At 37.4% G+C, this 15,471-nt stretch overlaps 1 protein-coding gene across 6 annotated transcripts in view; it reads right to left on the bottom strand.

Annotated features, from left to right (window-relative positions):
• FUT8 (fucosyltransferase 8) overlaps window positions 1-15,471 on the bottom strand; it is a 221,624-nt gene that overhangs the window by 106,114 nt on the left and 100,039 nt on the right. For 5 of the 6 annotated variants that reach the window (XM_014457787.2, XM_006090977.3, XM_023755817.1 and 2 more), the window contains one exon: window positions 8,896-9,316. In XM_014457787.2, the coding sequence (XP_014313273.1) occupies window positions 8,896-9,098 (203 nt within the window). In that variant the 5' untranslated portion in view covers window positions 9,099-9,316. Of the gene's footprint in view, window positions 1-8,895; window positions 9,317-15,471 lie in introns of those variants that run through there. The other variant, XM_023755819.1, reaches the window with a different exon arrangement.

Genomic DNA, 15,471 nt, shown 5'->3' with positions numbered 1-15,471 from the left:
ATATAGAGAGAGAGAGAGAGAGAGAGAGAGAGAGAGAGAGAGAGGGGTAATGCTTCAAATGGCCATTTCTAATGTTGATATATGGAAACCTCTGATCACACTTAATAATTACCAAAAGTAACTGTAATATGAAACAGCACATCCTGTCATTCTCTGTAGGCTAGAGAAACATACTGTACTGAGTTAACTCTTAAAGCAAGAGAAATTTAAAAAGGTATAAAAAATGACAGTGTTGGCAGTGTACTGAAAATTAGATACAACTTAAATAATTCCTCAGAAGATTTTATTTCTGCTTCTGCCAATGATTTGCAGAAAAATGACTTAGCTTCTGTACATATCATGTGGTAAAAGAGAATATTTTTGAAGTGCCATTGAATATAAATGAAAATTAACACTAAACTATACTTTTGATGTCCCTTTTGTCTTTATTTATTTGCACATATAGCATTCTATATTGATTAAGTACACCTTTCTCTCTAAACTTTATTAGAATCTCATGACTTTCTGATGTAAATCACCTCTGCCAAGCAACAGCTTTTGCATACATTTTAAAAGCACAAAAGGACTGGATTAAAATCAAATTTATTTTATTTCAACCAGCAATAACATTAACAAGAAAAGCATAGTGTGCTATTTTATACTATACTTCCTTCAAGCCATTGTAATTCAAAAGCTAACTCTAATATGTTGAAATGTTTTTATACTTATTCCCCTTCAGACAGCTTTGTTTAGAATACTGATCTATCAAACTAAACTACTTTGTTTCATGATTTTACCTAAATGAATTATAAATGTCTATATGACAATCTTAAAAAACACACAACTTCATTTTTCTCCACATCCTCGCCAGCACTTGTCGTTTGTTGATTTGTTGAAGACAGCCATTCTGACAGGTGTGAGATGGTATCTCATTGTCGTTTTGATTTGCATCTTTCGGATGATTAGTGACTTTGAGCATGGTTTCATATGTCTTTCAGCCTTCTGTATGTCCACTTTCAAAAAGTGTCTATTTAGATCCTTTGCCCATTTTTTTATTGGATTGTTTATCTTCCTTTTGTTAAGTTGTATGAGTTCTCTGTAATTTTTGGAGATTAAACCCTTATCAGAAATATCATTGGCAAATATGTTCTCCCATGCAGTGGGCTTTCTTGTTGTTTCGTTGATGGTTTCCTTTGCTGTGCAGAAGCTTTTTATTTTGATGTAGTCCCATTGTTTATTTTCTCCTGAGTCTCCATTGCCCTAGGACAGTGATGGCGAACCTATGACACGCGTGTCAGAGTTGACACACGAACTCATTTTTTTGGTTGATTTTTCTTTGTTAAATGGCATTTAAATATATAAAATAAATATCAAAAATATAAGTCTTTATTTTACTATGGTTGCAAATATCAAAAAATTTCTATATGTGACACAGCACCAGAGTTAAGTTAGGGTTTTTCAAACTGCTGACACGCCGAGCTCAAAAGGTTCGCCATCACTGCCCTAGGAGCTGTGTCTGTAAAGATATTGCTACGACATATGTCTGCTATTTTGCTGACTATGGAGTCTTGTAGGATTTTTATGGTTTCCCGTCTTACATTTAAGTCCTTTAGCCATTTTGAGTTTGTTTTTTGTGTATGGTATAATTTGGTGATCTAGTTTCATTTTTTTGCATGATCAAATTTCTCAGCACCATTTATTAAAGAGACTGTCTTGACTCCATTGTATGCCCTTGCAAATATTAATTGAGCGATGACACAACAAGTACTGGCGAGGATGTGGAGAAAAAGGAACCCTCCTACACTGCTGGTGGGAATGCAGACTGGTGCAGCCACTGTGGAAGACAGTATGGAGTTTCCTCAAAAAGTTAAAAATGGAACTCCCATTTGACCCATTGATCCCACTTCTAGGAACATATCCCAAGAAACCAGAAACACCAATCAGAAAAGATATATGCACCTCTATGTTCATAGCAGCACAATTTAGCATAGCTAAGATTTGGAAACAGCCTAAGTGCCCATCAGCAGATGAGTGGATTAAAAAACTGTGGTACATCTACACAATGGAATACTACGCCGCTATAAAAAAGGAACTTTTACCATTTGCAACAACAGCATGGATGGAACTAGAGAGCATTATGCTAAGCGAAATAAGCCAGTTGGAGAAAGATATCACATATCTCTCCCCCTCATTTGTGGGATAAAATGACCAACATATTTGGAGGAAAAAAAATAGTTCCAGAGAAAAATGGGGGGGGGGGGGGGGGCTAGAGAGCAACCAAAGGACTTGTACACATGCATATTAGCATAACCAATAGACACAGACACTGGGACAGTGGGGGCTTGCCCAGGGTGGGAATGGTTGGGGGGGGGGGGTCAATTGGGGAAAAAGGAGACATATGTAAAACTTTAGACAATAAAAACAAAACAAAACAAAAACACAACTTCATAATGAAATGAAAGTTTACTAAAGGAAATGTGATCAATTGTCCAGGCAAGCTTTTTTCTAAATATTTAGCAGATTATGTGTCACTTATAAATCAAGTGACACTGAAACACATGAGTCACCAAGGGCATATTTGCTGAAATTACAGTAGTCTCCCTCTTACCCACCATGTGGCATATGTTCAAGGGCCCCCAGTGGATGCCTGAAACTGGGGACAGTACCAAACCCCATATACGCACTATGTTTGCTTCCTATGCACACATACCTACGAAAAAGTTTAATTTATAAATAACTAATAAAATACAAATTTGTATAACAATATCTATAATAATAAAAGGGTAATATGCTAATTAGACCAGACATCTGCCAGATGTCATTCTAGACGTCCTTACTGACATCCTTACTGACAAAGCTGGGGCCGGAGGGAAGCCAGCCCGTGACCTGGGTGCCTGCGGGTGGCTGGAGGAGGGAAGCTGCCCGGGTCCTGGGTGCCTGCCGGTGGCCAAAGGAGGGAAGCCTGGGTGCCGGAGGGAAGCTGGTGCTAGCAGCCCGGGTCCCAAGTGCTGGAGGGAAGCGAGTGCCAGCAGCCAGGGTAAGGAAGGTCTACTCTAGCACGAATTTTCATGCATTTGGCCTCTAGTACTGTAATGTGGATATGGTCTCTCTCTCTCTCTCTCTCTCTCTCTCTCTCTCTCTCTCTCTATCTGATAACCATTCTGATAACTGAAATGCCTAATGAGCAGGTCGTATATACAGTATGCATATGTAGGACAAAATTTACGTCCCAGGCTGGACAAAGCAGGACAGCATGAGATTTCATCACATTACTCAAAACCACACATAATTGTTTATTTCTGGAATTTTCCATTTAATATTTTCTGGCCACGGTTGACTGTAGGTAACAAACTATTGAAAGTGAAACCATGGATAGGGAGGGACTTCAATTATTAAGAAATGCTTACAGCCATTATCGGATCAGTAATACTAGGATAAAAGAATAAAGGATAAAATGTAAAGAATGTTCAATCAAGTCCCTAAACTCAATACTTACAATTTATAAAGTATTTAATGTAAATTCACTTTGCCTATATGGCATTAATATCTGGAAGAAAAAGTTCTTCCACATATAAAAATTTAAATTTTTTTCAACTAGTTACTTAAGATTTTAAATATTGTGTGTGTGTGTGTGTGTGTGTGTGTGTGTCTGAGTATAAGAAAATTAAGATGACAATATATGATGATGAAAACAGCAATACATTCTCAATGCACTATTTTCTTACTAAGGTTCAGCCCCCCATAAAAGCTACCAATGACAATAGTGTGAAAAAAAATGTGATCCTATGCCTATGTGCCACATAACCAATTACTATAACCATAAAACAGGTGCAGTTTACTTTTCCAAATGCAAATTCATAGAAAAATGAAATTTCCTTCCATGTTAGACTATTGCTGGTCCTACAAGTACGGGTGTGTTAATACTATTCTCAAACTTACTCCTCTCCATGATAACTGTGGATCATCTAAGATGAATGGAGGAGTTTTTACTTCATGCAACACATTTTCTGGCAATTACTTCTATGTGAATGATCCTCAAAAGTATCTTTCCTTCTCATCCTGAGTTCTAGACTCACTTTCCAACTTTCTACTGAATAGTTTCAACAAACACATCAAATTCAATCTATCTAAATCTCATCTTGATCTCTTAATAGATTCACTAAATCAGTCAATGAAGCAGAGAATACGGTGACAGTTAAAATCTTCCAATTCAACTAAATTTCTCCTTTTCTTTACCACTCAACTGGGGACAGCGGGAATGGGGGGAGTGGGAGGTACAATGGGAGAAAAAGCTAAAACCGGAAGAACCAGGTCTTAGAAAGGGCAAGAATCAGAACATCTCCAGGAATCTAGGTTCAGGAACTAATGGAAATCCCTCTACGGCAGCAACATCAGTATACGTGAACTTCAACCATTTTCAATCCAGGTAGAGTACTTTTAGTTCCAAGTAGAATGTAGTATGTAATGGCAAACCCTATTCTTGTGTAAAAACAACAATACAAAAAACTTTTAAATGTAACTTTTTAAAAAAGCCATGTGAGGCATCTAAGTGCATGATTATATTAACTAAAATTCCACAGGACAGTAGTCTGTAATAAGCCATGCTCTTGCTTGGGGAGCACTTGCTGATTCCAGGCACAATGTGAAGCACAGGCTTGGGTCCCACAGATGGTGTGAAAATTCGGAAACTGCAAACTCACTAAACACAAACCCATTTTTCTCCATGGACCACTTAATGAATTCTGGGGCTTCAAAGGAGGCTAGAGAGCAACTGTTAAAACAGACTGAAATTTTCGTAGCCTTGTGATATGAGATTAAAAGAATAAATTTAGAAAATAAATTAAAATGTATAACTAAACGTCTATTATAAGTGAAAAAATAGAATAACAATAAAAAATTCCATCAATGCAAAAGAAAGTAACAAAGAAAAACTAAAAAGAAATTGAAAGATGGGTCAATAGGGGAAAAAAAGCAATGTGGTAGACTTAAACGTAGCAATTATATTAAAGTGAACAAGAAAAGGTTATCACTGAACAAAAAAATAAAATCCAGCCCTATTCTTAGAAGAAACATTTTAAATATTTAAATTTACATTTAAATATAAGGACACAAGAAGGTTAAAATTAAAAAAATGAGGAAAATATGCCATGCAAACCATAACCAAAAGAAAGCTGGTATGGAAATATTTATACCAAATATATTAAACTTTATATCCAAAAAAAGTATTATGACAATTAATAAAAAAACTTAATAATAATTAAAGGGTCAATTCACAGAAAATAAAATAATCTGAAATTTACATTCACCAAATAATTACAGAAGTGCATATACAACCACTGTCAGAGACTTTTCTAATTAGCTGATAGAAGCAGATTATAGAAATAAATAAATCTATATTAATTTAGAAAATATTAACAATAATTAACCAAACTAACTTAATTGTTGGGTCTGCAGAAGAGCAGACCAAACAACAGCAGAATATACGTTTTTCCTAAAACATTCACCAATGTGTCTTTTGCTGAGCCATTTAATAAATTTCAAAGAACTAAAATGATACAGAATATAAGTTTAGATGGTTGAAGAACAAAATAGAAATAAAAATTAGAAAGATAAACTGAATAAACCCACTTAGAAATTAAGCAACACACTCCAAAATAGCCTGTAGGTCAAGGAAAAAAATCATAATAGAAATTTTAAAATTCTTTTAATTGAATGACATTTAAAATAGAACATTGTCAAACTTGTGGGATGCAACTTAAAGCTCTGATTAGAGAGAAATTTAAAACTTTCCAGACATGTATTTAAAAAGAAGCAAGGTTTTAAATCAATGATATAAAATTCTTTCTGAATAAACTTTAAAAAGAACAGCAATAAAACCCAAAAAGACTATAAGAAAGAAAATTATCAAACTAAGAGTAGAAATCAATAAAACAGACATACAAAAGGAGAAAAACAACTAGAGATTGGTTCTTTGAAAAGGTATGTAAATAGATAAACTCTTAGCAAGATAAAAAGAGAAAACACGAATGAAAAAGGGGAATTACTACAGATATTATAAGAAGAAAATTTAAAAGGCATTATTGAACAACTTTATGCTAATTAATTTGAAAATGTTGATAAAATGGGCATATTCCTTGAAAAAATACATCTTACAAAAACTAATGGAAGAAAAACACAGAAAATCCACATAGTATAATTACAACTAAAAAGATCAACTCCAGAATTTAAAACCTTCCCACATGTTCCCTTTCCCTTCCAAACCCAAACTTAACCCCCTCCCCCCAAAAAACAAAAAACAAAAAACAAACAAAAAAAACCTACAGGCCCAGATGGTTTCACTAATGAAATTCTAACAAAGATTTAAAATAGAATGAATACCAATTTTATTCAAACCCTTTTAGAAAATAGAATTGGACTATGTAACCTGTATAACCTTGATAGCAAAACCCAAACAACATTATAAGAAGGAAAAATTACATTAAACATGTCTTGTTAACATAGAAAAAATCCAAAATAAAACGTTGGCAAATTTAATCCAGCAATATATTAAAACGTTAATGCAAACTCCAGGAAGAAAGCATCTAATTATCAGGCTGGGAAAGCTAGAGATCTTGACTAAAAATCTCACTACAATATTATCACCTAAAAAAAACACACAAATATTAAGATATCCTGTTTCAAAATATATTTTTATTCATTTCAAAGAGGAAGGGAAAGGGAGATAGAAACATCAGTGATGAGAATCACTGATAGACTGCCTCCTGCACGTCCCCTACTGGGGATTGAGCCTACAACCCAGGCAGGTGCCCTGACCAGAAATGGAAGCATGATCTCCTGGTTCATAGGTAGGCACTCAACAACTGAGCCACATCGGGGCAAGATATTCTTGATAGCATAAGAAATAATGGATGCAGAGTTGCAAAAATAAAACCATATAATGAAAGGTTTTAGATAGATGGCAAGTGTTCTATGCATTCCAATCCATTCACTTGCTCATCAGTCTATATATGAGAGATGAACAGTTACAGAGAAGAGAGCCTAGAGCAAATTCTCCAATCAATCAACAGAAACAAAGACATCTCCCCCACTTTCTAATACCAGCTTCTCAAACAGAGCAAGTAACATATGAGCTGTGAAAAACCACATCAGTTTTCTTTCTGCCCATATCACTGTTCCATATATTTCTATTGCCTGGGACAAATTTTCCCACCAGAAGCTTCATGCTTTAGCTCTAATATATTTGGAAAGATTACTACATAACTCAGAAAAACAGGTAATCATAACTTAATTATGCATTCTTTGTGGTTTGTAAATTTACAGTTTAGGGCTGACAACTAAATTCCAGAAAAAGTTTCTTCTACCTTCCTGGACCAAACAAAAAGCAAAAGAAACATAAAATCCTTATTAATAGGCCATAAGGTCAAATTTGAATTTTTAAAAAGTGGTATTCTCAAAATTAATTAATCTAGAAAAATGAGGATTTAAGTTAAGAGGAAAGCTGTCAATTAAGTGCTCTTTATATTTTATAAATCCTGTCCAGTTCTGCCATCTGTCCAGTTTGAAGTTCACTACTCAAGGGGTTTCTGAACAAGTTTCAATAATTTTCCAGATGTTTTCTCCTAAATTTCAATTCTAACTGAGAGGCAAAGTGGCAGGTTCAAATCCCCAAATGCAAAGATTCTGTGAACTAATAGCAATTTCACATTACTAAACATTGAGACAAAACAAACATGAAGCATGAAAAGGTATTCTATAGAATAGCAAGCCAAGAACGTGATGATTTCTAAATTTTAAAAAGAAAGCTTACTGCATGTATACTTAATGTCCTGGCAATTAACAAGTAAGAAAGGTATCTGGAAAAAGCCAAATAAAAGTAGGAAACATGAGTAAATAAGCCCATATATTAATTAATTTAATCTAGATCAGCATCACCTCATGCCTAGAATAATATTGTGTCTCCCAGTTAATTTCACTCCAGTCAGGTACATGCCCCAAATCCATTTGAAAACCTAAATCTTCCACAAACATTTTCACTGTGTCATTCCTCAGCGACACTATAGCTCCCTATTATCTATCAACCAAGTCTAAACTAAACTCTGGTTGTTCAGGACCACTATGACTTGACCTAATCTAATCTATCCAACATTATTTCTGGAGATGAGAATGGTGAATTAATTATGGCTACAAATTCTCTGCAATTCCTCCCTTCATTTCCTTAGTGTAGAGTGGCCCTTTGACTGACACAGACTAACAAAATGCGGCAGAGTGACAGTGTGCAACTTCTGATGTGTGGCCTCAAGAGGACTTTCAGTTCCTGCTCTTGCCTTTTTAAGGTAAGAAACCTGGGCTGTCCAGCTGGATAAGCCATATGGGAGGGAACCAGCTGATGGCCCCAACTAATCACCAAACATGGGCACAAGGTCATCTGGACTATCTTCTAACAGATACACGTCACATTTTTTAATAGACTAGATTCTAGATCCAGTTATTTTATTTAAAGATAAATTTTTTTGTTTCTTTATTTTAATGTTATAGAGTAGCTCAGCCTCTCAATGATAATGTTTATGTTATAGTCCATATGATAAAATATGATAAAAAATTTAATATACACTAATTTAAATCATATAAAGTTTGCATTTAATGTATCAAAATTCCAAAGATAATTATAAATGAAATATAAGTATATAAATTAAATGGCATAGCTTTTCTATATTAAAATTCATTAGCCACTATTGAGAAATTCTCTATATTAAATAAACAGAGATTGGTATAAAAAGTACCTTATTAAGATATTTAAATTTTTGTAAAAATAGCTTATAGAAATAATTAAGTATTTTTTAATAGCTGAATGAAACCCTGCACCTAAAAGCAAATTACAATATTTCATCACTCTTCCTTTAGTTTTTTAGAACCTACCGGAGAGATTCAGCCATTCGCCTCAGATCTTCATTTTGCTGTTTTAAGCGTTCAAGCTTTGCCAGAATCTTGGACAGTTCTCGGCTAGAGTGATCAGGGTGGTCATTATCTCGTACCAAATGACCACCTATATAAAACAGCAAGGTCCCCCAGGCAAAAAGAATGAGCATAATCCAACGCCAGGAACCAGTCCATGGCCGCATTTTCAGATTTTCTACTCACTCCCCTAGCTTTCTGGAGCTCAAAGAATCACAAACATCTTAACTGTTTCCTGTTAGTGCAAAGGTAGTAGCCTTCTGCTGTTTCAACACATGATGATTCAGACAAATTAGTGTCTCTGGTAGTGCTGTGGTGAATCTTTCAAAGAGGTCTTCTGGTATGAGTAGGAAGCTTTATTGTCCTGTGCTTCATGGACTCTATGCTGTGGAAAGAGTAAGATATGTATTTATTTAGGATATATAGAAATAGCATATGCTGAGATTCATGGAGTTAAAGGAAACACATTGGTGTTGTCTGGCCAACAGGCTGGCAAATAACTTAAGTGCCAATAATAAGAAGTAAAAAGCAAAAGCTTTTAGGTCTGCATATTAAATCAACCATGTACATCAGGGCTCTACCAGATAAATTAACTCTAAGCCTGAAAGTCCTCTAAGCTCCATTATCACATTACTTTCTTATTTATATCATTGTGCAACAGGTCATATATGAAGATTAAAAGATTGTATATTTGAATAATCAATCAAATTAAGCAAAATGTATTCAACTATATAATTTGAGTTAATCTTTCCATTATCTCGAAAAGAAACATGTTCTCTTTATGAGTGAATTCATTCCTACAAGATCTCAACTCCATTCTCCCTTCATCTCCCTGCTCAGCAGCCATTTTACCACTTAAGTTTGCAGGTGACAGGCAAATTGTCACTTTTAGGATAAATTCTAAAATGACAAACATATTAGCCAAGCAAAGGTTATCAGGGCCATTAAAAAGCTGGCAACCACTCCAAACATCACAGCAAAGGTTCATATGGATTAGGCTAGATTACTTCTTCCTCAAATTTATTTTAAAATACCAACAATTGCAATAGAAGTCTAATATCAGTTAAGTCTTAGTGACTATCCATCTTAAACTACAAATGCACATGCTTTCTCAAGCCTGGTTATGGGTTTCATTTGTCATTTCTCCATGATTAGGCTTAGAATTCCCTTTGGAAACAAAACAATTTTCTCCCCAAAGGAAAAATTTGCAAGCAAAGATATATCTGATATTTCCAGAGCTACATAAGAAAAGTCTTATCTCCAGGCATATAGGTCCTTATAAAACAAAAGAGAGAAAATAAATATTTGCTATATACAAGATTGATAATGATGGAAACTTGACCACTAATTAAACAATTATGAAAGACTAGATAGAAAAGTTGGAGAAGAGGCTTAGAAAATTAGAGCACAGAGCTGCCATTTTTCTCCTTTTGAACTTCAAATCTCAATTGATTTTAAATGACTAAATATTTAAAGAGAAGAAAATCTCTTCAAATGAGGTCCTAGAAACATTCTACTTCCTTCCCATTTATTCCTACACTATTTTCCTCATTGTTACTAGATCACAATAGCTAAAACAAAGAATGAAATAGAATTATATTCACTGAGAATTGTTTGAGAACTAAGTAAAAAAGCAATAATCCAAGAAAAAACTTGCTGTTTCAAGTGTTGTTTTAATAACTATTCTTAAGTCTATTGAGAACACTCTCTTTATTGACCACTCGCTGTTCTGTCTCAAAATCCTTTCTAAAACCCTGCTCCTCTAATCACATACCCCCATATATTCACTAAAACATAAGAATAAGTAAAGTCTATTCAACATCCCAGGTAAAAGATCCAGTCTACTTTTCATGTTATAGAAAAAAATGCAGATATTCAGGGCTTCCTGGTTAAAAACAGATTTAAAAAATGAATCCAGCCCTGGACGGTTTGGCTCAGTGGATAGAGCGTCAGACTGCGGACTGAAGGGTCCCAGGTTTGATTCTGGTCAAGGGATGTACCTTGGTTGCAGGCACATTCCCAGTAGGGGGTGTGCAGGAGGCAGCTGATCAATGTTTCTCTCTCATCGATGTTTCTAACTCTCTATCCCTCTCCCTTCCTCTCTGTAAAAATCAATAAAATGTATTTTTTTTAAAATGAATCCACTCTGATGATAAGGGATGAATTTAATTAAGTTAACAAAAGAAGTATTAAAATTGAATTAATTTGAATTAATAATGTTTGTGACAACATATCTAACACTATAAAATGCTATCATACCATATGCTGAAAATATACCCTACTTAATTCCAAGCTATACCAATAAGATATTAAAACTTTTTATATCTTTCTCTTCATAGTAAAGGTTTACTTAGGAAGATACCTGTAATAAAGGAAAATAAAGAGCTTTCCAAACAAGAATCATTTAAATAATAAAAAGATGTGCTGTAACATTTTACCTAGAATTACAAAAAAAAAGATCATAAATATTCAAAGCCAGCAAAAGTATAACATAAATTGAATACAAAGATTTACAGAAAAATAAATTTTGTTACACAAAGTACTTTAGGTTTTTATAAACCATCATCAAAAAGCCAAAATATTAAATTACTCTATTTCACAGCACTATTGCTATTAGATGAGTTGTAAAAAGCAAGAAATTATTGTAGGAGCAAAAATGGTCACTTTCTTAATTAATAGCATCATTTTAACTATGTGTTTTGGAGAGAATGTTTCTCCAAACTTTATTGTTATAGTAAAAATGGGATTAACAAAAATAAATCAAGTTAAAAACCAAGTCATTGTCTATGTAATTTTCCTTAGCATGATTTTAAAGAGCAGTTATAAAATTTTTCCCTATCCATAATAAACTAGAGACCCAGTGCACAAAAATTTGTGCACTTTGGGGGGTGGGGGTCCCTTAGCCCAGCCTGCGCCCTCCGGCAGCCCAGGAGCCCTCAGGGGATGTCCACCTGCCAGCTTAGGCCAGCTCCCCAGGGGATTGGGCCTAAGCTGCAGTTGGATGTCCTTAGCACTGCTGAGGAGGTGGGAGAGGCTCCTGCCACCGCTGCTGCGCTCTCAGCCTTCAGCCCAGCTTGTGGTTGAGCGGAGCTCCTCCTATGGGAGCGCATTAACCACCAGGGGGCAGCTCCTGCGTTGAGCATCTGCCCCCTGGTGGTCAGTGCACATCATAGTGACCAGTAGTTACACCATTAGGGTCAATTTGCATATTACCCTTTTATTATATAGGATGCTTGCTTATGTATATGTTTATTGTATGAACCATGCCTACAAAAATGTAAACTCCATGACTTTTGTCCATTTAGTTCACTGATGTATGCCAAGTACTTAGAGCAGTGTTTGGTACTTAGTGGTACTAAAAAATATTTTTAAATAAATAAGTAAGTGAGTGGAGGATATGATACATAACATATATTAGTTTGACAATGACATAGAATCCAAGCACATTAGCTTCAAATGCATTTTATGTCCCACTTAAGGAAGCAAATCTGAATGTTGACAGTGAGATAGTGTTACTTTTGTAGGGAAAACAGTTCAAAAGTAAAGTTATTCATAAACTTTAGGATGTATTATTGTCAACATAAATCTTGCCAAGATACCCCTAAATGATTAAAATACACTGGCCTAAGAGGCCATAAGATCAACAGTCTTAAAGTTAGCTTTTAACCATGAGAAAATAATTTATCTTTACTTGTCTTATTTTCCTCATCTGGAAGAAAGTATGTACAGCCTTTGATATGAAAGCTACTTAATTTATTTGTAGAAGAATTTATTAGTGAAAATATCTCAAATTTATTAGTAAAAATATTTCAACATTAACTACATGAGATAATTTCTGACTATATATACTAGTGTTGAGATTTCTTCTCACAGTGGATTGTTTTCAAGTATTTATTAATTCATCCCTATTTGAGATTCACATACTACCCTTTATCTGCAGAATATTAAATGGATTAAAATGTGTCAGGCTTCCTTCCACACATTTATTTAATTAGTGATACCACATTTTTAAAGGTAGTGTGTATTTAAATGATTCATTTCTTTTAGTATTTATAAAAGCATTGGGTTATATCTGATTAATGTCTATAACAAAAAACATGTAATTCTTCAAAGCAATTTCTTAAATCTGGAAGCTGCAATACATCATCACTAAGTTCAGGGGCTTTAATCAAGTTACTTAAATGAAGTTAATATATATAAAGCATTTACTATAATATTTGATATGAGGTGTTCAACAAAATTCTCTCTGCTTATTCACTATGACGATATTAAGCTACCATACTGAGAATTCTATACACAGTGAAAATAATCTTTCAAAAATAAACTTTTCTAGAAAAAAAAAGGTTGAAAAATATACTGTGCCAGCAAAACTGCACTATAAAAATTGTACAGCATGGTTCTTATCAATATTTATAATGAAAAGTATCTAGAACAAATCTACCATGTAGTTTACCTAATTCTATACAAAACCATGATTCATTTATACATTCATTCAAAAAATACTTATTGAGTCCCTATTACATAAAAGACACTGTCCTAGGCACTGGGGGTTACAGCAATGAACAAGCAGACAAAAATCACTGCCCTCAGGAAGTAATATTCTAGTGGATTATAATTTTTAAAAAAGCCTCTTCCCCAAAAGCATCTTCTTGCAGTATCTAACATATTGACTGGTACAATACCATTTATAACACTACTAGAGGCCCAATGCACGAAATTCGTGAAACAGTAGGCCTTCCTTCCCCCGGCTGCCAGCACCAGCTTCCTTTTGGCACCCGGGACCCAAGCTCCCCTCACAGCCCAGGCTTTGTCCGGAAAGACGTCCAGAAGGATGTCCAGTCTAATTAGCATATTATACTTTTATTATTATACTAGAGGCCCGGTGCACAAAATTTCTGCACTTGCGGGGAGTGGGGGTGCCCACTTGTGCCCTCTCACAGTCTGGGAACCCTCAGGAGATAACCACCTGCTGGCTTAGGCCCACTCCCCGGTTGGCAGATGGCAGGCCCAATCCCTAGGTGCCTGCCCTGCCTCCCCGGGTCGCGCACAGGGCAGGGCCGGTCAGGGGGTTGTGGCGCCGCCCCCGGTAGCGCACAGGGCAGGGCCGATCGGGGGGTTGGGGTCCCGCCCCCGGTCTCACACAGGGCAGGGTCTATACAGGGGTTGGGGCGCCACTCCCGGTCCCGCACAGGGCAGGGCCAATCAGGGGGTTGGGACACCGCCCCCGGTCAAGCACAGGGCAGGGCCGATCAGGGGGTTGGGGCGCCGCTCCCGGTCGTGCAAAGGGCAGGGCCGATCAGGGGGTTGGGGCCCCGCCCCGGATCGCACACAGGATGCCCCGGTGGGCCGGCGGATCGCTGCTGCCCCGCCCGGCCACCCCAGGTCCGGTCGCACATGGGATGCCCCCCGCCCAGGATTGCACATAGCAGGCCCAGATGGCGGCAGGGCAGGCAAGATGGCACTGTCCGGCCCTGCCTGCAGTATGCAAATTAGTCGCCATCTTTGTTGGTGGTTAATTTGCATATCGCCCTGATTAGCCAATGGGAGGCGTAGCAAAGGTACAGTCAATTACCATGTTTGTCTATTATTAGATAGGACTAAAGGCCTGGTGCATGAAATTTGTGCACTGGGGGAGGGGGTGTCCCTCAGCCCAGCCTGCACCCTCTCCAATCCAGGACTGCTGGCTCCCAACCGCTCGCCTGTCTGCCTGCCTGCCCCAACGGTTTCTGCCTGCCAGCCTGCTCACTCGCTAACCACTCCCCTGCCAGCCTGATCGACGCCTAAATGTTCCCCTGCTGGCCTGATTGCCCCCAACTGCCCTCCCCTGCAGGCCCAGTCACCCCCAACTGCCCTCCCCTGCCAGCCCGATCACCCCTAACTGCCCTCCCCTGCTGGCCTGATTGCCCACAACTGCCCTCCCCTGCAGGCCATCTTGTGGCGGCCATCTTGTGTGTTGGAGTGATGGTCAATTTGCATACTGGTCGTGACTAATTAGCATATCTGGTCGTGACTGTGAGGGCATCATGACCAATTTGCATAATACCCTTTTATTAGTATAGATAGATTAAGTTGATTGCTCTTGTTCTTATAAGAAAACTAGAGGCCTGGTGCACGAAATTCATGCACTGGGGGGTGGGGTTCCCTCAGCCCAGCCTGCACCTCTCACAGTCCGGGAGCCCTCAGTGGATGTCCTACTGATGGCCACAGTCTGGCAGCAGAGGATCGGAGCAGGTGTCCTGTGTGTGTGTGTGTGTGTGTGTGTGTGTGTCTGCTGGAGGCCTGCCCCCAGCTACACCGTGGAGGCTTGGAGCAGGTGCCCCTCTGTGTTGATCTCTTCAGGCTCCTGGCCCTTCACTGCGTGTTTTTCTCTCCCTTGAACTCTGGACCAGGTAGGGTTGCTGCCTGCGGCTTCGCTATCCTGCTCATGGATCACCCGATCACTTTCAGAGACCGGGGACAGCCCTGCTGGGTGCTGCTTTTGGGGAATATGCCTGCCATGAGATCCCAGAAACAGGCCAACTGGGGCGAGACGCCTTCACA

This window comes from Myotis lucifugus, unplaced genomic scaffold (assembly GCF_000147115.1).
Source record: "Myotis lucifugus unplaced genomic scaffold, Myoluc2.0 scaffold_85, whole genome shotgun sequence".
Lineage (NCBI taxonomy): Eukaryota > Metazoa > Chordata > Mammalia > Chiroptera > Vespertilionidae > Myotis > Myotis lucifugus.
Note: the sequence above shows the minus strand (reverse complement) of the source record. Positions and strands in the feature narration are given on the sequence as shown.